Source organism: Juglans microcarpa x Juglans regia, chromosome 3S, assembly GCF_004785595.1.
Source record: "Juglans microcarpa x Juglans regia isolate MS1-56 chromosome 3S, Jm3101_v1.0, whole genome shotgun sequence".
In the NCBI taxonomy this organism is placed as follows: Eukaryota; Viridiplantae; Streptophyta; class Magnoliopsida; order Fagales; family Juglandaceae; genus Juglans; species Juglans microcarpa x Juglans regia.
In genome coordinates this window covers 26183464-26206612 of record NC_054599.1, presented here as the reverse complement: position 1 = coordinate 26206612, position 23149 = coordinate 26183464, and the positions used below count along the sequence as shown (strand labels likewise).

At 35.4% G+C, this 23149-nt stretch overlaps 4 protein-coding genes across 4 annotated transcripts; 1 reads left to right on the top strand and 3 right to left on the bottom strand.

The window, feature by feature from the left end:
* Nucleotides 1-1087: 1087 nt before the first annotated feature.
* Nucleotides 1088-2553, bottom strand: LOC121258277. Its single transcript, XM_041159743.1, has one exon. It carries the CDS (start codon nucleotides 2077-2079, stop codon nucleotides 1528-1530), a length of 552 nt encoding a protein of 183 aa, XP_041015677.1. The 5' UTR covers nucleotides 2080-2553; the 3' UTR covers nucleotides 1088-1527.
* Nucleotides 2554-5272: 2719 nt separating this feature from the next.
* On the top strand, nucleotides 5273-7452 carry LOC121258123 (nicotinamidase 1-like). The gene is made up of 5 exons (XM_041159498.1): nucleotides 5273-5428; nucleotides 5707-5890; nucleotides 6445-6578; nucleotides 6772-6957; nucleotides 7148-7452. The coding sequence occupies exons 1-5, from the start codon at nucleotides 5288-5290 to the stop codon at nucleotides 7238-7240; spliced, it is 738 nt and encodes a 245-aa protein (XP_041015432.1). The 5' UTR covers nucleotides 5273-5287; the 3' UTR covers nucleotides 7241-7452.
* Nucleotides 7453-8208: 756 nt separating this feature from the next.
* LOC121257632 (protein EXECUTER 1, chloroplastic-like) lies at nucleotides 8209-17343 on the bottom strand. The gene is made up of 12 exons (XM_041158751.1): nucleotides 16731-17343; nucleotides 14936-15052; nucleotides 14570-14635; nucleotides 13817-13923; nucleotides 13335-13416; nucleotides 12065-12778; nucleotides 11825-11948; nucleotides 11270-11439; nucleotides 9771-9845; nucleotides 9557-9649; nucleotides 9303-9452; nucleotides 8209-8623 (listed from the first exon to the last, which is right to left on the bottom strand). The coding sequence occupies exons 1-11, from the start codon at nucleotides 17136-17138 to the stop codon at nucleotides 9360-9362; spliced, it is 2049 nt and encodes a 682-aa protein (XP_041014685.1). The 5' UTR covers nucleotides 17139-17343; the 3' UTR covers nucleotides 8209-8623; nucleotides 9303-9359.
* Nucleotides 17344-19260: 1917 nt separating this feature from the next.
* On the bottom strand, nucleotides 19261-23076 carry LOC121257940 (beta-ureidopropionase). The gene is made up of 6 exons (XM_041159225.1): nucleotides 22696-23076; nucleotides 21650-21757; nucleotides 20853-21041; nucleotides 20531-20758; nucleotides 20221-20445; nucleotides 19261-19732 (listed from the first exon to the last, which is right to left on the bottom strand). The coding sequence occupies exons 1-6, from the start codon at nucleotides 22834-22836 to the stop codon at nucleotides 19367-19369; spliced, it is 1257 nt and encodes a 418-aa protein (XP_041015159.1). The 5' UTR covers nucleotides 22837-23076; the 3' UTR covers nucleotides 19261-19366.
* Nucleotides 23077-23149: the final 73 nt, after the last annotated feature.

Here is a 23149-nt window from a genome sequence, read left to right as displayed (position 1 = left end):
AAATAAATAAATAAATAATAAGGAGGTATAAGGTATCATCACCCGTTATGAAATGGTAAAATTTGAGAGAATCTACGGAAAAAAAAAAATACATATGGACTCTCCCATGTTTAAGGTAATTTATAAAATTTATAAAAACTTTAATTCGTGTCGAGTCATTTGAATCAAATCACAATACTCGGACCGTATAGAAATTAATCATAATCAAACTTAAATAAATCAAATTCGAATAATTTAGATTCATATCATATTACTCAAAATCATTTCTTAGGAGATGCTAGGAGAATGAAATGATATGAGAATTTTGTGAATAGTAGTAAAATAATTTATAAATTATAGTAAAATTATTTGAGTTATGATGTTTTATTGGGTTTTAGAAAAGTATAAAGAAAAAGTTGAATAAAAATACAATAAAATTATAATATTATTATAATATAATTTTTTAATATTATATTTGTTTTGTAATTTGAAAATATTAAATTGTTTTTTGTATTTTGTTTAGAAGTTTGGAAAAGTTATAATGATTAGATACTGATTAGATAAAAAAATTGAATATTTAAATTAAAAAGTGTTTGTATTCGAGTGATATTTGGGAATAAAGTGAGATGAAACCTCTTCCAAACAGCCCCTTAGGTTAGGTGTGGATAATGAGTTGAAATGAAATGAGTGGAGATGAAATTTAAAAATTGAATAAAATATTATTATAATATTATTATTGTTTTAAAATTTAAAAAATTAAATTGTTTATTATATTTTATGTGAGAATTTATAAAAATTGTAATAATGATATGAGATGAGATAGATTGAGAGCCCCCTCTCAATCCAAACCGAGCCGTTCTTTATTCCCTTTCATAATGGTAAACACATTGTTAAGTGATCTACTCTAATCATATTGCTATTATCTCTTCACGAAATATTCCCTCATTTCTTTTGTCAAATACATTCGTAAAAGATAAATGATTGGGAATATATTATAAATGTAAAATGTTTAATTTCTCAAGAATTTTTATACATAATAATATATTTAAAATAAGCCAACTATTTTCAAATAAGAAAAACTAGAGAATTTTCATATACATAAGAAAAAATAACATACCAATTGCTAGCTCTTGAGTTCCCTGTAAATGGAAACCAACACGATCGAAGTCATTCGAGTTCATAACATATGGGCAGGCAGACTCAGACCGTAGTGACAGAGCTCGCAAATACAGAGATGAAGACATTCTTTGAACATTAAAAGATGCAAAAAGACATCTTCTAGGCTTCTAAACTCTTGCAATTCTTGTATTAGTTCCGGACAAGATTAGTATGAAAAACAGGGAAAGAATCTGAATAGTAAGAATTTTACAACTCCTGAGATTTGAGAAAAAAAAAATCTTGAAAATATGCTCTGAATAGCGCCATTGTTATCATTCTACAGTAACACAAAAGGCACCACAATCATACGGGAAAGAGAAAACAAGAACGAAAAAAAGAGGGAAAACAGAGGTTCAGAGTAACACATAAGGAAAGGCTTTGAAACCAACCTCATGCCTCTTCCGAATTGCCAAGCACAAAGGAGAAAACCTCGCGCATCGGAGGAAACTCCACCAAACCTAGGTCCACTGCATACCCAGAAAACGGCAACTTCAACTTCCGCACTAGGCTATATGCATCGGCCATCCGAGTGCTCGGCACTTCCTCAGCCACCGCGCAATAAGGAATCCAAGAGTTCTGTCTATACTCATCCGAAATCTCGATCCCTTCCTTCTGCATTGCATCGCACAGTTGCGCCTGGAACTGGAGAAGCGACAACGATGGCGTCGGCGAGAGAAAAAGCACGTTGTTTTCATCGGGAAGAGTTCCGATTGAAGAGAAAGATAGAGGCAAATACTCCTGCTTCGAAGCAAGGTTCTTGAGAACGTTTCCAAGCATTGGAGGATCGATGGAGGGGCTGGAGAAGAGGGTGATATGTGGACGTGATTGGATTTCGATGAGTTTCGTGCTGATTTTGCGGCTAGCGAGCACGTTCCAGGCCTTCAAGACCTGGTTTTCGAGGGCGGTTTCGAAGTAAAGCTCTATAGCATAGCCTTGCGACATTGCAATTAGAATAAAAGTTCAGAAAGAAAAAAAGAGTGAATCGAAGAGAGAGGAACACAACCCAAGAACCAAAATTGATATCTCTTGATAACCCAAGAACTGAAATGTAGCAAGGGAAGATCAAAGATTTCGTGCAAGAACAGAGGGAATGGGAACTAGCCAAATGGGATGGAAGGGAAATGCAGCCTAAGAGGTGAAAAGATGTGAGAGTCAAAGCAGCTAACAAAGATTAAAAAATCAAAATCCAAGAGTTTAGGGCAAGAACAGAAAGAATGAGAGATTCCCAGATGAAATCTAAGGTAGAAGAAGCCAAATGAGTAATAAGCACAAGGAAGAAAATGGAAGTGAGATGAGCAATGGGAAATTTATAGAAGTGAGAGAGAGAGAGAGAGAGAGAGAGAGGTATTGTCGTATTGGTATGGAAATGGGAAACTGAAAGAAACATGACGGTGGGAGTAAAGTTCCAATCAGAAAGAGACTTGGGAATAGAGGAAAACAAATCAAAAAAAGGCTTTTGTGAGGAACTATTGTGTAGTTACCAACATATCTGTAACGAAATCTCTGATTTATTGTAAGAGAAGCGGTTAAATCAAAATTAAATCGTTAAATTAATACCGTATTATATAATACGTTATATTTATTTTATAATAAAAATAATTTTATAATCTATTTATAATATATCACATCAAGTTATGCTAGTTTGTAAATTTATTTTTATAAAATTTACTTGTATCTAAAATATTTCTCTTAGTTAGAAACACAAAAAAAACCCAAGTTTGAATTATAATAAACACAATGGATGTTGGAGATTTGTGTAGCATCAACCTTTATATCTCGGATTTACTTTCTGTTGAACATCCCCATAGCTATATATTATATGCAAAATAAAGTTATAGTCAACAAATTAATATGCAAAGGCCAGCTGTCATAATGCCATTCATCCATAATTAACTCATACTTCAACAAGTTTGGAGCGAATTCAGCGAAGCCTTCGTCTCCTTGGGTAAATTAGTAGTGGTGGTGCTGAAAACCTATTTCCATGGACATTAATATTTTTCCTTTTTCGAAACTATAAATTTTATTGAAAAAATCAATTCATTTAACTATATATAGATCATAGATATAACACAGCTAGCTGTGTAACATCGTGGAAGGAAAAAAAACGTGGAATTAGTTAATCCAACTCAATATATAGACATATATTAATATAACTTGTCACGAAAACATAATGCCAATATTACTCTTAAGATGCCTAAGAGTAGAAGACGAGGTTGTGTTTAGTTGTTGAACTAAATTCAACTCATTTTAAATTAATCATTGATAGAATCTATTATTTTTTCAACTTGTCATAAAAAAATTATAAAATTTATATCATTTTACTTCATACATTTTAATATAAAAAATTAAATCTATCTCAATCTAAAAAGGACTCATTTCAATGGAACTCACTTCATACTACCACTAATCATAACTCAACTCAACTCATCTTAACATCTAAATGTAATATAATAGTTAGAAAGTTAGATTGTCACTTCAGATGTAGTGTTTACAAAAGCCGTGTTGGTTGAAAATTGGACTTTCAAGTTTAAGAAGATAGCACTCGATATTTAAAAGAATAATTATATTTGAAAATTTTTACACCACACACAATTTACATGATATAATTTAATTTAAAAGATAAATTTTTATAAGTAACTATACCTACTATTAGGCATTATCTTTTGGCCCTTTTTATATAAAATATGTATTAAATTTATTTGCTATTTGCTATACTAGTTGGATTTTTGTTGGGTCGTATCCCAACCCCTTGTAATTAGTTTCTTTTTAGGAAAAAGAAATTGCATTTAATAACTTTGTACAACCCAAACCTAGAAAGAAGATAAAACATTTTAGTATAATTATTTGTATCAGTTTGTAGCCGCAGTACACCCCTCTATGCTGAGTGAAAAAAATAAAAATAAATAAAAATTATGTACAGTGTGTGAAGAGTACGGCTGATGTATAACCGCACTTAACATTTTATAATTTCCTTTCTATTTCCTTCCCATATTGCAATAAAAAAATGTTAACATGAATATTAGTATTTAGAGGTGAAAATGACGAAACTATCCCATCATTATTACTAAGGTACAATATATATAAAAGGAATCTTTAAATTGCATAAGAAACTATCCCGTTCGGATAATGAAAATATATCATCTAATCTTATCATTATAATTTTTTTAAATTTTTATATAAAATATAATAAATAATTCAATTTTTTCAATTTTAAAATAATAATAATATTAAAAAATAATATTCTAATAATATTTTATTAAACTTTTAATTTTTATTTAAAACCGTCTCATCTCATCTCATCTCATCTAACTATCATCCGAAAAAATCTAGATGATAAACATACATCACCCTAACCTAATTAAATAAGAAGCAAAATGTACAGGTCGAAAACCGAACCAAGGGGAGAAATAGGCCGAAACTTTCAGAAAAATGAAATACGTGTATATATTTGTGTTGTTCCACCCAAAAATCCAAAAAACTGACCCTAAGTACTAAACGAATGTAATCCATAACTTGGGATCGGACGGCACCCTTGGCCGCTCGAAAAGGTTGAGGTCCTAGGGTATATCACTGTAAGCAAGAAACAGACAAAGGAAGACGCTCTGGGTTTCACGTTCATAAATAATCATAATCCCCAAAACCCAACTCAGAGAAGTATATGGCCAAGGATATCCATATTATCAATCCATAGCACATCGGCAAGGTTTTAAATCATGGATATACTTTTAGACCTTAATTATGTTATTCAGAATGCATGCATGGCAAGTCAATAGGTAAATAGCTACCACCAATATTGTGACCCTGCATGCCCCTCTCACTTTGTCTTGTTACCATCCTTGACGACTACTGTTAATCTTATCCAACCAAGAACGTTGGAAGTATAGTTAGAATCGCATTGCTGTACGTGTTGAGGATTTACTTGGAGTACTACGTACTCATGCGTATGCACACGTTTCAGGCCATTTCTCGATTAGTTTTTTTCTTTTTCTTTTTTAAATTTACGAAGCATATCCACATGCTGCATCCATTGTGGAGTGCTACTTCTATATATATGTATGGCCAATATCCTGGTTGCACCCAATGTACATTGGTTGGCGTATAACATTGTGAATTTGTGAAGCTGGGAACAAAGTTATAAATGTAAACTAAAATGGTGTCTCCAGGAATTGATCTTTTGAAGGGTGAGATTCCTATTGAGCAGGAGTCCGTGGTATTGCATGAAAATGTTGTGACTGGTCTAGTCCTTGTCGACATCATCAATGGTTTCTGCACTGTTGGTGCTGGAAATATGGTAAATTACTTCAAATACCTAGCTAATGTCTTCTGGTTTTCATCCCTTTACAGTTCTCTATTGGTTTTTGTTTTTGGTACTTTTATTTAGAGTTACAAGATAATTATCTTCCATTTAGCTTTTGTGAGTTGTGACACGCATGAATTTGCTTCATTTGCTCTCTCTCTCTCTCTCTCTCTCTCTCTCTCTCTCTCTCTCTCTCTCTCTGGGGCACCATATCTCCAAAAATTTTGTTTTGTTCCATAATATATATATGTTCATCATGTGTTGTGTTTCAGGCTCCAAGAGAGCCTAATAGCCAGATTTCACGAATGATTAATGAATCAGAAAGGCTAGCCAGACTGTTCTGTGAGAAGAAATGGCCTATTCTGGCATTTATTGATTCTCACCATCCTCACAAACCGGAGGAACCCTATCCTCCTCACTGTATTGCTGGCACTGATGAGTCAAATTTGGTTCCTGGTAATCACTTATGTTTTCTCTTTGCTAATGAATTTATAGTGCATGTGATTGCTTGCCTGTTTGTTCGTATCTAATCAGCTGATTTGTTGTTGTGTATCTTTGGGTTTACTAGAAGACCAATTTCTATTAGTTCATGAATAAACACAAAAAACTGGAGTTTGATATCAGATGCAACTGCCAAAATAAGCATTAATATAAGTTATTTCCCAGTTCAGCCGAGGGGAAAACACTGCATGAAAAGGTACTCCTAGGTGTTGAGTCTTCTGCTTGAACTTTATCTTCCTTTAATATTTGGATCACAATTCCTAATGGATTTTTAACCAAATATTATGGTGTTAAAAGGTTACAAGGTAAAGTATTGTTTTTTCTTTTTGAAAGCTTATGATTATGTTGGCGAGTCCTTTTTTTTCACAATATATATATATATTAATGTCATTTTCTGAATTGTCATTTTGTTTTTTGTCTGGACATGCCTTGGTATTGGTAGGGTGGCTTGCTAATTGGAATGTCATAAGCTCTGTCTCTGTCTCTCATGTTTCTTTCTTCCACTACAGCTCTGCAATGGTTAGAGAATGAACCTAATGTGACAATCAGACGCAAAGACTGCATTGATGGATACTTGGGTTCAACTGAGGATGATGGCTCAAATGTTTTTGTGGATTGGGTAAAGAAGAATCAGATCAAAGCTGTAAGTGTTTTCAAAATTTGTTTCGCAATTTATGATGGAAAACTGTTTCCAAACCAAATCCGTCCCCATCTCTATCTATTTGTTGAATATATCCTTCCTAACTTTTAATTCGAATTGTATTAACCTATCAAAAGAACTTTTTATTTTAATTGTCAAGCATGATTGATTTTGTTTATGGCTTGTCTTGGTGAAGATATTGGCTGTAGGGATATGCACAGATGTCTGTGTGCTGGACTTCGTTTGCTCTACATTATCAGCAAGAAACCGTGGTTTTCTCACACCTCTGGAGGATGTGGTGGTGTATTCCCGTGGATGTGCGACATTTGATCTTCCTCTCCACGTTGCCAGAAACATAAAAGGAGCTTTAGCTCATCCCCAGGTCTTTAATACTGTGATTGTTAGCAAAGTTGCTTTTAACAATACTGAGATCACATAAACTTCCCCTCATACTCTGTTTTCTCATAGTCCAAAGAGGAATTTGACATTTCATAAACTTTTTGGCTCTCCTATGAGGGATTTTTATGAGCAATCTGACATAGGGATTCAGAAAATATCTTGGTTATTGGCAGGAGTTCATGCATCATGTTGGTCTATACATGGCAAAAGGAAGAGGAGCAAAAATAGCTTGTGAAGTGTCATTTCACGCACCAAAGAAACCATGAGCTAGAGTGCAGCTGCATATAGAGGGCATTGCTCAGTTAAATTGTAGGGCCTCTGTGTATTTTTACCCTTCTGAATAAATTTGTGTGCGAAGTTCGTCGGGATGGAGAAAAAATAAAGTTGTGCGAGAAATGTGGAGTGTGGATCCCATGACTGAAAAAACTGAAAATAATATCATCAACGTGTGGTCCAGTGTGTTATAAAAACAAGCATCAGTTCAGTTGTTTACAGTTTAACCATCTGCAACGAGAACTTAGGCTGCATTTGGTTGTAAAACTCAGTTAAACTTAATCTAATTTTAAGCTAAATTTAACAGCCAAACACCTAACTTTCAAATTATTAAACTCATCTCAACTCAAAACCTCCTTACACGCGAGACTCACAACCTTTTTCAACTTAAGACATCTTTATACGTGGAACCCATAACCTTTTTTAACTTTTCATAAAAAGTATTAAATTCATCTTAACATTCAAACACACTTTAAACTCAGTTTAGATAAGCCTCACATAACTCCCTCCACTACTCAACTCAATACTATTCATAAAGAACTGAACTGAACTGAACTCAACATCCAAAGCAGCCTTAGACTTACTGTGTGTATGTGATTTACGTAGTTGTTAGCATTATGATCAGTTGTTCAGTTTTCAACACCATACAGGCTCTTGTCAGGGAGAACAAGGAAATAGGTAAAAGAGTAAAGAAACACTGCAACTTTTAAAGGCCCCAGGAATTTCGTAAGGGGAAAGACTAGGGGAGTTCACATCCTAAGGAGAAGGTGACAGGCACTCTATAGGAGACAACCTGTGTTATCATATCACGGATCCTTGTGGAAAAAACAATGGTTCAGTCACTGTTGCACAACTTCTAAGCAAACGTAACAAAATATTGAACTATGGTGTCCATCTAGCCACATCACTAGCATGGTGCAAGCATTAAAGATAAAACTAACTGAAAAGGGGAAAAAAAGGGAAGTAAATGGTGCATTTCTAATATTAATTATGAAAAAGAATTTTGACTTCATCCTACTTGAATCTGTATTTGAACTGCATCCCAAAATTAAGGCCATCAACAGGCCTCACATATTTACATCTCAGTTAAGGTATTTCCTAAGACCATGTACAGGTTAGAATATGATAAATATACTACATCAAGTTACAAGGCAAAAACCCTGATAATTGACAATTGATATGCAGCACTACAACTATTCAAAAATACACTGATGGCCCAGAAAGGGGGACCAATGGAAGGGGCCATTCATTGTATTTTAAATATATGATGGCCACACTTGCTGAGTCAATAATGCTTGCAAGTGCATTGATCAGTTGAGTGAGCATGGGCCTGATGACTGAAGAACTCCAGGTATTCAGTCATAGATATCTTCGGACTGCACAACAAAGATCATAAAGCAAATCATCGTAAGAGATCTTAAAATCTGTTAAAACATTTTAAACCAGGCTCCGCATTGTGTCACAAAAGGGGAAATTACATTTGAAAAGTACCACAGAAAACCCTGCAATTATAACTCTCAACTGCACAACCCCAGAGTTTCCATCTAATTAAATTCACCCAATAACAAAAGGGTGTAAACCAGATTTGGTTCCAAGTGAACTCACTTATGGTTTTTTTTTTTTTTTTTCCCGCGATGCCTCCAGATATTAACAAGCATTCAGCATCATAAAGAAAGCTAGTGATACACAAGGCATTTAATAATCTAATTGCAGGCCACTGCTATTAGTGATGTTCATATCAAAGGGTGCACAGAATGCTTCTTTCAAAAAACTTATCCCATACTCAACTTTAGGGGCAACTAAAATTAACACAGATTATGCATGCATGCTATGCTATACGCTATTGGACCCCCTTTTCCTAAGGATAGATGGTGACAAATGACAAGCCTCATCCTAACAGCAGGATGTACATGGCAACATTTTGTAAGGTTACACTCACATTTAATTAACTGTCTAGAGAAAGTAGACCCCAGCTAACTATCATAAAGAAAGTAAACCCCAGGTACTCATGGCACTGCATGTAAATTTTCTTTTTTATACATGAAGGGAACTTACCTTACAAAATCTGAATAAAGAATTTACAAGCTGGAACAACGGATGTAAATTAAGAATCTACTCTTGAAGCCTCAGCCTATTGAAGAAAACCAAGAAATGATATTCAGGGGCCCAATAGACAAATCCAACAACAGGCCCCCCTTTGATGTACTGCAGAATTCCATTGAAGGTATAAGGTGAAGTCAGTATCCCTATGCGGAAACAGCAAAGGTACAGGAAGAAAATGATCATATATATTGCGGCAAAATGTAGACCTTTCCATCAAGAATAACAAGTTCACCATCAACCCATCGAGGATTGCGAAACCCAGGCTCAGCAAGCCTCCCTTGACCCTTGTACCGCGCAATCTGAGTAGCCAACAAGATCGCAAGAAGCTCTTCAACTCAAAGAAAAGAGAAAATGGCGAAAAAGAAATATAGAAATGGAGACTTCATCAGAAAAACTCAGCAGCATGAGCTAAATACATACCACTCCAAGTTCTTCTGGAATGATCCCTTTATGAGGAAGCTGATATCTTTTCCCAACCTTTGCACGGAATGCCACCTGCAGCAACAAAGAGTGTCATTGCTTTGGGAGACAAACTAGATAAATAAATCAGTTACCACGGAGGTAAATGTGCCTCAGTGTCAGGACCAGCAAAATGTACCATTTTTTTATGAGTAACATGTACCAAGTTTTAGATTACAAATTAACCCAGTCTCATTATCATGAAACTATAGTATTCCTAAGACTCAACAGCGAACATCAATTACACATCCCTCATAAATGTTAGTAGATTTCATCTAAAAAAATAATAAAAGATTTGTTTTAGCAACAAAAATAGGGAGAGGCTAGAGAAAAAAAAACAGTGCTGGACAATATAACTGACATAGCAACCCCCTATTGTTGACTAAGACAGCAACTGTAGCAGAATATCCGTAGAAATTTGTCAATTGTATGTAGAGCTAGAAAGCAGGGATATTTCAAAATAGTCGCTGTACATTTTTTAAAAGTAGTCACCGTACTTGTCTTTGATATATTGAACGAATACTTTTTTTTTTTTTTTTGGGGGGGGGTTGTTGTTTAAAAGTTAAATTTTGTTGGGAAAAATGGAATTAGAGCCAAAATAAAAGATTTAGTTTCGTAGAAAGTAAAAAACCTTTGAAATTCTAAATTCTATGAATATCCCATACAAATCGTGGATAGTGTACTTCTTTGTCATAAATAGCCTTTGAATTAGCTCTAAGCAACCGTTAAAAGCTATAGCTTCACCTCTATAAAGAAAGTTTGTTGTGATTCACACCGGCTAGATATCTTTCGTTAGGTACCAATGCCATCAACTCATATGGTCATACTTATAAAAAAAAAAAAATCAACTCATATGGCCATACTATTTAGTTATCTATAAAGTTTGTTATTGTCCTTTTAACCTTAAAACTAACATAAACCCACAAGCTATAGCAGGTTTACATCCAATACTTAGTAAAAACTACAAGCTATAGCAGACAAAGATGCAATTATGTCTTTTACAAGAACAGAATTTCTGACAATTCAAAGAGAAGTCTTCCTGTTAGTGCCCAAAAAGCAAAAATTCAAAGAGAAGTCTTCAGTTGGCTCAAGTGGTAAAGGCCTTGGGCTTAGGGGTATGCTCCCCCCAGGTCTAAGGTTCAAATCCCCTTAGGTGCAAACAATCTCTAGGAGCCATTGGACTGGGAGATTTTTTCCTTAAATAACCCGAGGTGCACTTGCAGGAAACTCTTTGCCAAGGGTCTATGCACCCTCGAGATTAGTAATTAAGAAAAAAAGACATTTATGAATTTCATGGAGCCAACACTTATTTTAAAAAAATGTGGAGCCACCACACACTACGGCGAAGCACAAAATTATGTTTTATACCAGTAATGCAAAAGTGACTTATGTTATTAAGCTCCACAAAATCTGGCTCTATCAAAATATGGATAACACAAGAATTGGTTTTAAGAAATTACCTTGCCGGCTGGTACATAAGGGTCACCTGTAAGTTTCACGGCTTCTACATATTCATAAAACTCAAGCTCTGATGGCTCCTTTTTTCCACCATCCTCTTGCCACTGACCAAATTTGCGGCTCAGATTAATGACTTCTGAGGAGTACAGGCCATGTGCACCAATGTATAGACCTGATAAAACGGACATATTCTGAACTCTTAGGCCCCGTTTGGATAGTGAAAGTGTTTCATCTCATCCCATCTCATCATTATAACTTTCTCAAATTCTCACATAAAATATAATAAACAATTCAACTTTTCAATTCCCAAAACAATAATAATATTAAAAAATAATATTCTAACAAAATTTTATTCAACTTTCATCTCAACTCATCTCATCTCAACTAACTATCCAAACGACACCTTAATAATACTGTAAGTTGGTTTAAGGGAATAGGATAAAAAAGAGGTAACATATTCTAGGATTTAGAAACATAAAAAACAAATATCATAACCGTCTAGTTTCATCTATAATCTCATCATTATACAAAAGCGATACATTTCCAAAGAAAATCACCATTTAGAGGATCTGGAGTCGTTGGTATTTCAATGCGACTGAAGGTTGTTGATCCAGAAAGTGGTTGATGATTTTGAGCCTGTCTGAGCGTGAGATTTATTAATTCACCAACATCTTTGAGAACCTGACAGTTAAAGCAAAGATTACAACTAAGCATACTTGATAGGAAAAACTTCACTACACGAACAGTTTGTCACTTTGGCATGTATTAGGTGGGTCAGCACTCTTCAAAAAACCAACCTTTAAGGGTATCTTCTCTCTACCAATGAATTTAGCAAGATCAAACATAACATGGTCAATGCTGCGTTGATGCTTAGCTGATTTATCTACCGAAGGTCGTTCCTTGACACCAGAATCCTGCTCATTGATGGTTTTCTCTATAGAGAAGGAAAATGACAAACGCCCCTTCTTCTCCAGCTTAGCAGGTATTCGAAGTAAATCTTTAGTAGGCAAACTGTTGGAGAGTTTCTGTGCAAGACCACCTACAACAACTTTAACGGCAATTTCATTGTGCTCTTCGCTTTCAATAATCCCAGGATCATCATCCATTTCAATTTCATCAGTCTCTTGGTCACTTTCCCCATCATCTTCATCCTCTGCCTCTACACCTTCTATCCCATTGTCCTTCTCTTCATCTTCTTCCTCAATTATCTGCTCAATCACCTTAGATATTAAATCCTTGTCTACCTTCCCTGGTGCTGTCACTTTTAAAACCTTGACCTTGACACCAGGAATCATATCCCTCAATATGTTCTGGAAACCAGACAGACCCTCAGCTAGATCAGAACTATCATCTCTATCATCACCTTCTTCGGGATCTTCAGTATTCACAACAAATAGATCACTTTTGTCTTCAGTTGAGTCTAAAGGATTTAAGCTGCCAGTGGCATCCAATGCTTTAGTGCGTATTGTTGGAGAACCTTCAAAAGCCCCCCTCTGCTTTAAGTACACAGCCTGAAAATGACGATGTAAAGATAATGTGCTAACTGGCACAACACATTCAATATGAAAGTGCAAAGGAACATAACACCTGAAACACGTGGTGGAAACATGCATGCTTAAATGCATATATTGTATGCCACCACTACGTGCATACAAGGATGCCATAATGAGTGTACTATCGGTTGGAGTGAAAATATGCATATTTGCATGTACAATTAGATACTTGTGGAAAATGGTATGCATATATGCCCGAAAGCACGCCACTGCCAAAGTCTATGTAAACAAGAGTTAGAGTATAAAACTATAGTTGCCTAACTAGCAAAACTTGTAAAATTGATCAAGACAAAAACATGACCATCAGCAGACCACTCACCAATGCAATCTAGATAACTATACTAAATATAAAAAATGATCAGATCACAAAAGCAGCCATATCAATTGCCATCACAATAACAATAGAATACCATTCCTTTTTTTTTTTTTTTTGATCATTAATAGAATACCATTCCTTACCCCCAACTAAGGAAACACTTAGAATTTTCACTCTTAATGGGTAGAGATAACATACCTGCTGTTTGTATTCACCTCTCTTATTCACTGTAAGAAAAATTTCAAACAAGGGAACACCAGCTGCAGCCATAGCAAGTTGCCTGAAAAAATAAGCTATTAAAAATTGATGAACAGCAGGGCTTGAAAATATAATAATCTTTAATAGTAAGAAAAAGTAGCATGATGTGTTGAAGGATCCAAATGGAAAAGTTTTGTTGGCATACCAAAAGTGCTTAAAATTAAAAGTATATGAAAAAATTTCTAGGAGAACCAAACTAACTAACACAAGACTTTTCCACTGTTATCTTAATTAACAATTTCTAGGAGAAACCCTTCCCAACAAAAATCGACTAAAAGAAAGGGAAAAAAAATTAAGAAAGCCCAGAAACAAAAGGCACCCAACAGAAAACAACGCCAATGTCAGACCTCCACTCTTAACTAAGAAGTTTGACTAAAACTTGAGGATCAAAATGAAATAACTAATCAAGAAAAAGTACTTACCGAGGGCTAAAACTTCTTGCCACGTATCTTCCATGCTCTGCTGTTATTCGAATAATTAGACCATGCGGATCATTGACATTTTTTGAAATGCCAGCCCACCATCCCACCTGAAAACCAGAATCACAAAAAACTACATAGCACCAAGTAATTTTGTGAAGAAATAACAATTTGATGCTATGCCAATAATAAGGAAAAAAGCTAGCAATTTCCTTTGGAACCAAACAAATTCCACATTCAAGAGAACAGAAACCAGTTAACACTTCAAAAATAAACAACAAATTTGCAACAGTGGAAACTAGTGGACTTGATTTTCTGTTCGCTGCATTTTACAGATGAAGGACTTTGGGTTTATTTAAACACTGCATCCCCTTCCGCCAAAAAAAAAAGTAAGGAAGAAAAAGAATTCACAACAGAAGCAACTCAAAGATTGCGTGTTGGCTCAGATAAGCAAAATGTCAGGGCACCCGCACCCCTTATGAACACTGGAAAGCTGGCTGTTGTGGCAAACAGTTACCAAAGATTACGAATGAATACATGCAGAAATCTTTCTCAGAGACAAATAAGAAAAATATCACCAGCCATTAGTGTCAAATATGCACATCAAACAACTGCAAGAATCATTTATTAATCCACCTACTTGCACATAAAAAGGCATGTTTACAACCGGAGCTGAGACATCTATTTTTTATAAGTAAAAAACCGGAGCTGAGACATATTTGTACATCATGATGCACAATTTTTTATGCAACTCACCAATCCAGCACAGGCATTATCACGTATATCAGCTGCATCCAGGAAACGCTCTTCCTCTATAGCTTTCTGAAACAAAGATTTCAAAAAATAAAAGAAAGATAAAATGAAGGACAAGCCGGAAAAAATGTTTTTTTATTTTTTTTTGAAAAATTCTACTCATCATCCCTACACCACCACCTACTTTTATTTTTAATATTTTTATTTTTTTCCCTTAGCAAGTATGTGGTGTAGGGATGATGAGAAGAAGAACTCAATTAATTTAGTAAGAATTAAAAATTAAAACAGGTGTGGCGTGCGGTGTAGGCAGTTGGATAGCAAAGCTCTGTTTTGTTTTTGTTTTTTTTGTGCCAATGACTGTTTTCATACATTCAGATGGGACATCACTCTGCCAACAGTATCATTTGTAGCTGCAGCTGCAATGGCCACCTTGAGCCTAGCAGCATCTTCATAATCCTCTACAAATACCGCATGACCTAACTGTGACTGTTGAGACAAAAAGAAATATATTATCAGCAAATAAATTACGTGTACACAAGAGAAAGAAGGATAATAATTAAACCCGGTAATTTGATAGCATTCACACATAAGTGTGACGGGAGCGTTTCGCTAATTAGTTTATTTAAATTTTCATAAAAATAAGATTAAGTTTAAAGGGTGATTCTGGAAACTTTATTTGAAGATCAATCATAAATTCTAGATTTCTCACTGGCAAGTACATTGGAGTTGATGTTATGACCTTCCATGGCAATGAGAACAATGGTAGCTGTTGTCAAAGGGTGGAGAAGAAGCAAGCTGTGGAGTACGAAATGCTAAACTGGAACCAATACTATAAAGTTGCATCAATATCTCAACCTTGAGGACAAGGTTCTTTAAAGGGGGGGAAATTGTTATGAACCCAATTATTTTGGGCCTGACTTGATGGGCGTCCAAATTAGTTGTTACTTTTTATTGTATTTGAGTTGTTAATTTGTTTAGTCGCCCGTGTGCTTAGTTAGTGGAGTAGGAAATTAGTCCATGGCCTTACTTTGGTTAGAGTCGATTAGAGGTGTTGGCTTCGAGTATATGTACTGGGGAGTCCTTGTAGGAGGGCCATCTTGAATCTGGAAAATTGCAGAAACAGTTTGTTATTTCTTTTGGGAGGAATTGGGGACCTCGAATACCCCAAGGCGTATGACTCCATTGCCATTCCATCTCCATCTTCTCTATTCATCTTTCTTATTTTACTGTCACAGCATTTTCATTGCAGGGAATTAGAAAGTTCATAACAAGTGGTATCAGAGCCAGGTTTCGATCTTGGGACTTGTGGGTTATGGGCACACCATGCTTCCGCTGCGTTGAGTATAAAAATGGGTGGCTAAGTTGATGGGCTATCACTTTTCTATTGAGCATAAAAAGGGGAGAGAAAATAGAGTGGCGGATGCGCTCTCAAGAAGGATGGAAGATCCAAACAGGGGTGAATGTGCAGCTATACTTTCTTTTCCTACCCCCTCGTGGCTAGATGAGTTAAAACACAGCTACTATTGTCCTCGTTGCCATGGAGGGTCATAACAGTTGCCTATAGAGCCTATAAAAAAAATGTATATTGGAGTTGCTAAAGCAGGACAACAGTTTCAAGCGAATATAAAAAAGATTCTTTTTTAAGTCGAATGTATAAAGCAGTCATTGAGTAGAGACTCTAAAGAGTGTATTTAAAGCATAAAAGACGAACTCACGCTATCTCACTCAAAGCGAAAGATGGGGAAAATCAATTAATAATTACGAGGTGTCGACTAGTTTAGCTGGTAAAGTCACCTAGTGTTACGGAGGGTTAAAGTTAATTATTAATGCTATTTTTCAATCTAAAAAAGAAAAAAAAAACTGTTTATTTCTTATCCTGCCATACTTATAAAAAACTTCTTTTCCTGCCAGTTATTGAATTCTTCCCCAACAAAAGTCTCCAACCCGGTTCCAACAATGCACTTTGAGTAGGCTCCAACTGTGGAATTCACGCCTTCCAAATTTTAATTTGTTCGCTAGAACATGTCCATTGTCTAATTGGCACTTCTTCATCGTCAAACGACCCAATATAGAAAGAAAAAAAAAAAAAAAAAAAAAAAGGAACAAACTCGCAAAGCCCACGTTCGTGCAATAGAGAAGACGTAAACATTGAAATCAAATTGACCTTCAGAAGGGAGACCATACGCTCCTCGCCATCGATTTCGTCGAAATGCTTGCGCCAGCGATCCCAATTCCACTCTTCGACTTCCACCTCTGCATTCCGGCCCTCGCTCAGCTCACCATCGCGAACATCCTCGGCCTCTTTTTGTTTCGAGTTGAAGTAGGAATCGAACCGTTTGATCGCGGTCTTGACGACGTCGCCTAGCACAGAGTCCCATCGCCAGTGGGTGGAGTTGTCGGGAGAGGATGAGGGATTGTGCTGGCAACGGCAGAGGTAGGAGTCGGAAAGCCGAGAGAAGGAGAGGGAATGAATCTGAGAGGGATGGGACGGTGGTTTGAGAGGGTGAGAGGAGGGGAATTTGGGGTTTGGAAAGGTCAAGTTGCGAGGAGTCGGAGGAGATATGGAAGCCATAACAGATAACAGAGAGAGAGAGAGAGAGTTGCGTTTGTGTGCGTGGGTGGGACTCGGGAGCTGTGGTTGTGAAGAGAGAGAGCGAAAACCAGGTCGAGTGGTGAGAAAGAGAGGTAATGATATTGAGAACCAGGATTGCAGGTGGCCGGGAAGTGTTGGGCAACTTGAAGATAAGGATTGAATTTCAGTTGTTTTCCTTATTTGGGTTTGGGTTTTCATTTCATCCTTTTCTATTTACTTTTAACCGTCCAGATTAGCTTAATTTAGAAAATTAGCCTCCCCATTTTCTTTATATGATAATAATATTATTATTTGAATTCTGTTATATACAATTATTTTTATGTATTTTTATATATTTTATTGATATGATTAATTAAAATAATTATTTTATATTAAACAAATATGAGACAGTCAATTACATTAATAAAGTGTATAAAAATATGTAAAAATGATTACACAGAATTTTTGTTATTATTTGTATATCTTAATTCCAAATCACAATGTCACAAATTGTGAGATAGTAATAATATTTATAATTATAGAGTTCATAAGTTTCGTACTCTTTTTAAAAAAAATAGTAAATATGAGATCTACATAAAAAATTAATTTTTTAACGATAGATTCTATTCTTTTTCTAAAAGAGTGCACGACATTTACACAATATATGACTATATCATTACTTGAGATGAGATTGAAAATTTTTTGAAGTATTTTAAAAATTGAATTGACAATTTTAATAATTAAAAAGAGTAGTGATGGAGAAAAGTCGCTACGTTTGGATGTTGAACTGATTTGAATTGAGTTGAGTTGAGATAAAAGTTAAAAGTTGAATAAAATATTGTTAGAATATTATTTTTTAATATTATTATTATTTTAAAATTTAAAAAAATTAAATTATTTATTATATTTTGTGTTAAAATTTAAAAAAATTATAATAATTAGATGAGATGAATTTGTAATCAAACTGGCCGCCTAAGGCTCGAATGCATGCCTGCATGATCTCTCCCCCAAATGAAATTAATCGAATAGTAAAATATAGGTAACAGCAAACACAAAGAATTGAAATTAGTTTGATGGATGATTCAAGTTGTTGGATGTGACAGAGTAGAACAAATGGAATAATAAGTTGGTTTAAATATCTTGAAAAGGTCGCTTTCGATTGAGGATTGTGATTACATCATTTCATCTCATCATATTGTAGCCGGGAAGTATCTGAAACTTGTTCAACTGGGGAGGGCGAAACATCTTGCTGCTGGCAGCTGCTCAATGAAGTGGACTCCAACTTACAATATTGCTTGAGTAGCAAGACAAAATCATCATGTTCTCTGCCTCTTTCTTTCTCAGGCAATCATATTCTCAAGTGACATGCTCGCACGCAGTTTCCCATTTTTTTCTTTTTGTTTGACGCTATTGCAAGTGGTAGTAATTGATTCTCTACCTACTGCAAAAGTTGCCTAATTTTGGCTTAAAACTATAATTTTGCTCTTGGGAGGGATCATGGTCTGTTTATAATTTTATAGCCACCCCTACGACATTTTTTGGGGTTAAAATTTGATGTTAATTGTTAGAGAAAAAAATCTATTCATCATCTTAACTTTCATCATTCTTCCATCATCTCATAATGTGATATTAGATGATAAGTTTATAAGAAATTATCTAATGACACATCATAGGATGATGAGAAGACGATGGAAATTGAGATGATGAGTAACATTACTCTTGTTGGAAAATGATACAGACATAAAGAGATTACGTAAAAATAAACTCACAAATTGATATGACTTCATGTGTTCTGTTAGATCTAATTTATAATAAAAATAACTTTACAATTTAACTTAATATATCAAATCACATCAGTTCTGATTTACTTTTGTGTAATGACAAAAGTATTTCTCTAATTGTTATGATTAATTCAATGATGTATCTTATTAAGAGATTGCCAAATAGATGGTCTATTGTATGTATGATAGTAATGTAAAAACAAAATGGAAACGGAATGATTCATCCTTCACCTCACCTAATACTTTGACGTAAATGATGGTACCTGTCCTCTCAAGACCTGTGCAGAGACGTCGTTTCTATAAATGAGACCTCTCTAGAAGAATTTTTCTTCTACAAATATACACAGGGTCAATGTATTTTTTGACCGGTAACTTGAGATATTATTCCAACACACTTTTCAATTATTGCATTGTTTCCTTTTCAGAACTCTTAATAGCACTTGAGATTTACAAAGTTTTCTTATGTAATAAAGGATCAGAAATGACTTGAGGCTCAAAATCTGGCTTCAAATAATCAGCAAGCAACTCTGCATACAACTCAAATCGAGAAGTCATTCGGAATCCCCACTTGTCTTTCAGCTGCCTACAAAGGTTGAGATCCATGTCTGAGATCAGCAGCCCGTCCCTGTTACGGGAAAGAGATGGAGTGCAAGAAGCATCTGGGGCTGAAAAATGACTGGATCCATAGAAATGCCCAAAATCTGCATGTTGTGGCTTTCCATCACCGGAGGTGAATGGATTGGGGAATATCTCAGTTCCAACACGATTGATTGACCCAACAAAGTAACTATTTGCTATTGCAGCATTACGGGCCTGTAAAACCGACAATAATATGTCAACATTCTATCAAGAAACATCCTCTTTCTGGATATCATGAAAGATTGGGTTCAAGGGTTGACGAATAGTAAATATGACAGATAGAGTGTAACAAATGGCTGCCAAACGTTGTCATTTCAGTGGCCATCTGCTAGACACTGTCCACAATGGTACTTTTAACAGGTAGTAGCTTTTAATAAATTATGTCATTCACTACAATGTATTCCTCTCCCTATGCAAAAGAATATGGGGCTGCTATCTAACAATAGTTATTTCTAATGTGAAAAGAATAATGCTACATACAATTTTAGAATGCACAAACGTTGTATAATCATTTTGAAAAAAAATGAGGTTCACTATTAAAAAATAATTTTTTTCATGTTAGTCCCGTATTCACTCACTTTTTCTAAAGAAATTGCGTGGCGCTTGCACATTTCACAATTGTAAATATCACTTATCTAAAGCAAATGGATAGAAAAAATAACCTCAATGGGCCACATAGGTTCACTGAGTTCACCAACAGTAGCAGAAGGGTTGAAAACAATCTCTGCACCATTCAAGCCAAAACCTAACCAATTCAATGGATGGTGCCTCCCATAACATATATTGACACCGATCTTTCCATAAGCCGTCTCAAAAACAGGATGCCCAGTATTGCCCTCCATATAATATGTGCTCTCATTGAAGTCTCCAACTCTTGGTATATGGTTCTGTCAGAAAGGCCAATTTCATCATGTCCTCCCAAAAAAAATAAAATAAAAGAGAACTATAACAACAGACAAACTAGTAGTTTACTTTACGATGCTTGCCAATTATGTTGCCATGATTTCCAATTATAACAGCAGTGTTCCAAATAGTCTCTCCATGATTGACATCCCTCTCAAGAATTGGATTTATGATGACCATATTATATTTCAGGGCGAAATCTTGAAGAAATTGTGTTGATTCCCCACCAACAGGTTCTGCAAATTCACACCACCTCTTCTCCCGCGTACAAAAGGCAAATGGCATCATCCATGCTTCCTGGTTGAAATTTACATAAATTTCATTTGAGATTTTCAGACTTTAGATAGAAGTGAATCAATAAAACTATTTTCACCCAAATCCCATTACGCACTTGTAGGCATAATATGTTGACTCCTGAAGCACCGGCAACCTCGATGATAGGCTTTAGTTTCTGAAAGATGGCCCTCTTTTGATCCTGAAAGTGGGTGGTAGTTGGAAGAGCTATGGAGTTCTGAATAAGACCAACCCTAACTACTCGAGGTGCTCTCAATAATTCTTTGTCAGCACGAAAGCAGAAAGCCTGAAAGGGTTTAATATAAAAAATTAGGATCCATCGACAATGTAGCAGTAATGATTTAAGAACTATTTCATGTCTGATACTAGTAGACAGAACACCGTGGAAGTCTGCAATATGCAAGTTCTGCATGCAAAATTACCAAAAGTACCCTTTTTCACATTCTACCACAAAATCACAATGTTGCAGTTCCACAATAGAAAGGCAGTAATGCTACATACAGTCGTGGAGTACGTAATTACTATACAGTCGCTTTAAAAAAAAGTGGGACCCATTATTAAAAAATTATTTTTTTAATATGAATCCCGTATTTATTTATTTTTTTAAAGTGATTGTGTAACTCTTACGCATTCACGACTACAATTATCATTTCTCTTAAAAAAAAAAAAAAAAAAAAAAAAAAACTCATAGGAAAAAGATCAACAAGAAATCTCAAACTTATCAATCGAATGATAACAATTCCAGTCATTATTACGATGAATTAAGTTTCTCGAGTTTCAAGGATCAATTCAGACACTACATAAAGCACACGGAAAAGGAATTTATGGTCAACCTAGTACTTCAAATAGATTCTAAAACTGAACCACTATAGCATAGCCAGGATAAATGCCTACCTGGAGGTCAAAATCATGTTCTGAAGAGAGCGCTTTAGCAGAATCTGGAAGATCGATTTTATCAATTGCCCTCGCACAATTAAGCCCCAGAAGTAAGCGGCTGACTTCCTGTAAACTTGTAATCATGTAATCAGAAATATCAGAATTCAGAAGCACAGCCAATTTAAAAGGAAGAAAAATAACCCACCTTCCATCACAATTAGAGAAAAATTTAAACCCACTCTACCCGACCTTCCCCAACAAAAATAAAAAAAAACAAAAAGAGAAAAGGGCTCGGACCTACATATCGCACAATTATTATTCTTTGTTTAGTAGTAAAAAGTATAACTAATAAAATACATTCACGTGCAAAATTGCAATATTTAGCTCCGCCCAGCAAATTATACTAAGCCAAGGTAGCATGAATATGGTTTGATCTTCAGATAATCCAGACTAGTCGGACCAAACTGAGTGCTTTTAAGGCTGGATAAACAAGTATGATCCAAAGTATCGTGGGTTATGGTGCTTGAGCTAAACTGAACAAGACTTAACCTCCCATCTGATCTTATTGGACCCATCTTCATTGCAGAGGAACCAAATCCTTCCTCTAATGGTTTTCAGTTCGAAGTTCAATTTACATGATCACAACAATTGCACATATATCCAAAAACCAAATCCTCCAACTCAAAATTATATATTCAAAGATTACAGCACAGGATTCATTATTTTAGGAAAAAATCGAAATTTGTAATTTCAACCAACTCCTCAAGTTTTCTATCTACTCATCGAAAGCAACAATTTCTTAATCGCTCCAAAAATCTTGTTGCTAAAAAATAACAAAACACCAAATTCATCGGGTAAAAAGTTGTTAAAAATTGAGAACACTTAAAGCACCTTGAAAGTGAAGCAGTACTCAAATTTGATGGTTCGCAAAATTAAAATAGATCAAATAAAGAATCAGCCCAGATTGAAACCCATAAAATCAATGAACTCGATACATATTTCTTTCTTTTTAAAAAATCCAGAACTAGTTGAAAAACCCAACAAAGATAAAAAAGGAAACTAACCTGGAAGAGCTCAGGTTTGAGGTTTGCGCTTAGAAGAGAGTGAAGCGACTCGTACCCACAAATGGAACCGTCTTTCACGGTCTTAGTTTTTTCTTCTTTAACTTCTCCATTTTCTGCTTCAATCGCTTGTGCTTTCTCCATTTTCTTCTCTGAGAGAGAGAGAGAGAGAAGACTCAGAGGAGGTGGTGGTGGAATGGAATATGCCAGCAGTGACGAAGATGATTTGCCCTCTCTGAATATTAGAAGTTAAAACCTTGAAACAATTTGAAACGGCCGGTTACAGAGTGGGCTGTGGGCTTGAAATTCCAGCCGTTGGATCAAGAAGCTGTTGATGTTGTGGGCTGTGGTGGGGTAGGGTGATGGAGGAATGCAACTGCCGGTCAAGCTTTTCATTTTTCAAGCGCCAGACGGAGGAGGATAATCCGTTAGATAACGGCACCGACCTTCAAAGAAC

Bases quoted from the DNA above. Each gene is read 5' to 3' on its own strand.
- LOC121257940 (XM_041159225.1), bottom strand. From the start codon at position 22,836: ATGGAGAAAGCACAAGCGATTGAAGCAGAAAATGGAGAAGTTAAAGAA. The intron at 21,758-22,695 runs GTTAGTTTCCTT...ACAAGTTTACAG, and splicing joins TCAAACCTGAGCTCTTCCAG to GAAGTCAGCCGCTTACTTCT. The intron at 21,042-21,649 runs GTAGGCATTTAT...AAACCCTTTCAG, and splicing joins AACATGATTTTGACCTCCAG to GCTTTCTGCTTTCGTGCTGA.
- LOC121258277 (XM_041159743.1), bottom strand. From the start codon at position 2,079: ATGTCGCAAGGCTATGCTATAGAGCTTTACTTCGAAACCGCCCTCGAA.
- LOC121258123 (XM_041159498.1), top strand. From the start codon at position 5,288: ATGGTGTCTCCAGGAATTGATCTTTTGAAGGGTGAGATTCCTATTGAG. The intron at 6,579-6,771 runs GTAAGTGTTTTC...GTCTTGGTGAAG, and splicing joins AGAAGAATCAGATCAAAGCT to ATATTGGCTGTAGGGATATG. The intron at 6,958-7,147 runs GTCTTTAATACT...GGTTATTGGCAG, and splicing joins GAGCTTTAGCTCATCCCCAG to GAGTTCATGCATCATGTTGG.
- LOC121257632 (XM_041158751.1), bottom strand. From the start codon at position 17,138: ATGGCTTCCATATCTCCTCCGACTCCTCGCAACTTGACCTTTCCAAAC. The intron at 12,779-13,334 runs GTATGTTATCTC...CGTCATTTTCAG, and splicing joins GAGGTGAATACAAACAGCAG to GCTGTGTACTTAAAGCAGAG. The intron at 11,440-11,824 runs GTGATTTTCTTT...CCGTTTTATCAG, and splicing joins GACTCCAGATCCTCTAAATG to GTCTATACATTGGTGCACAT.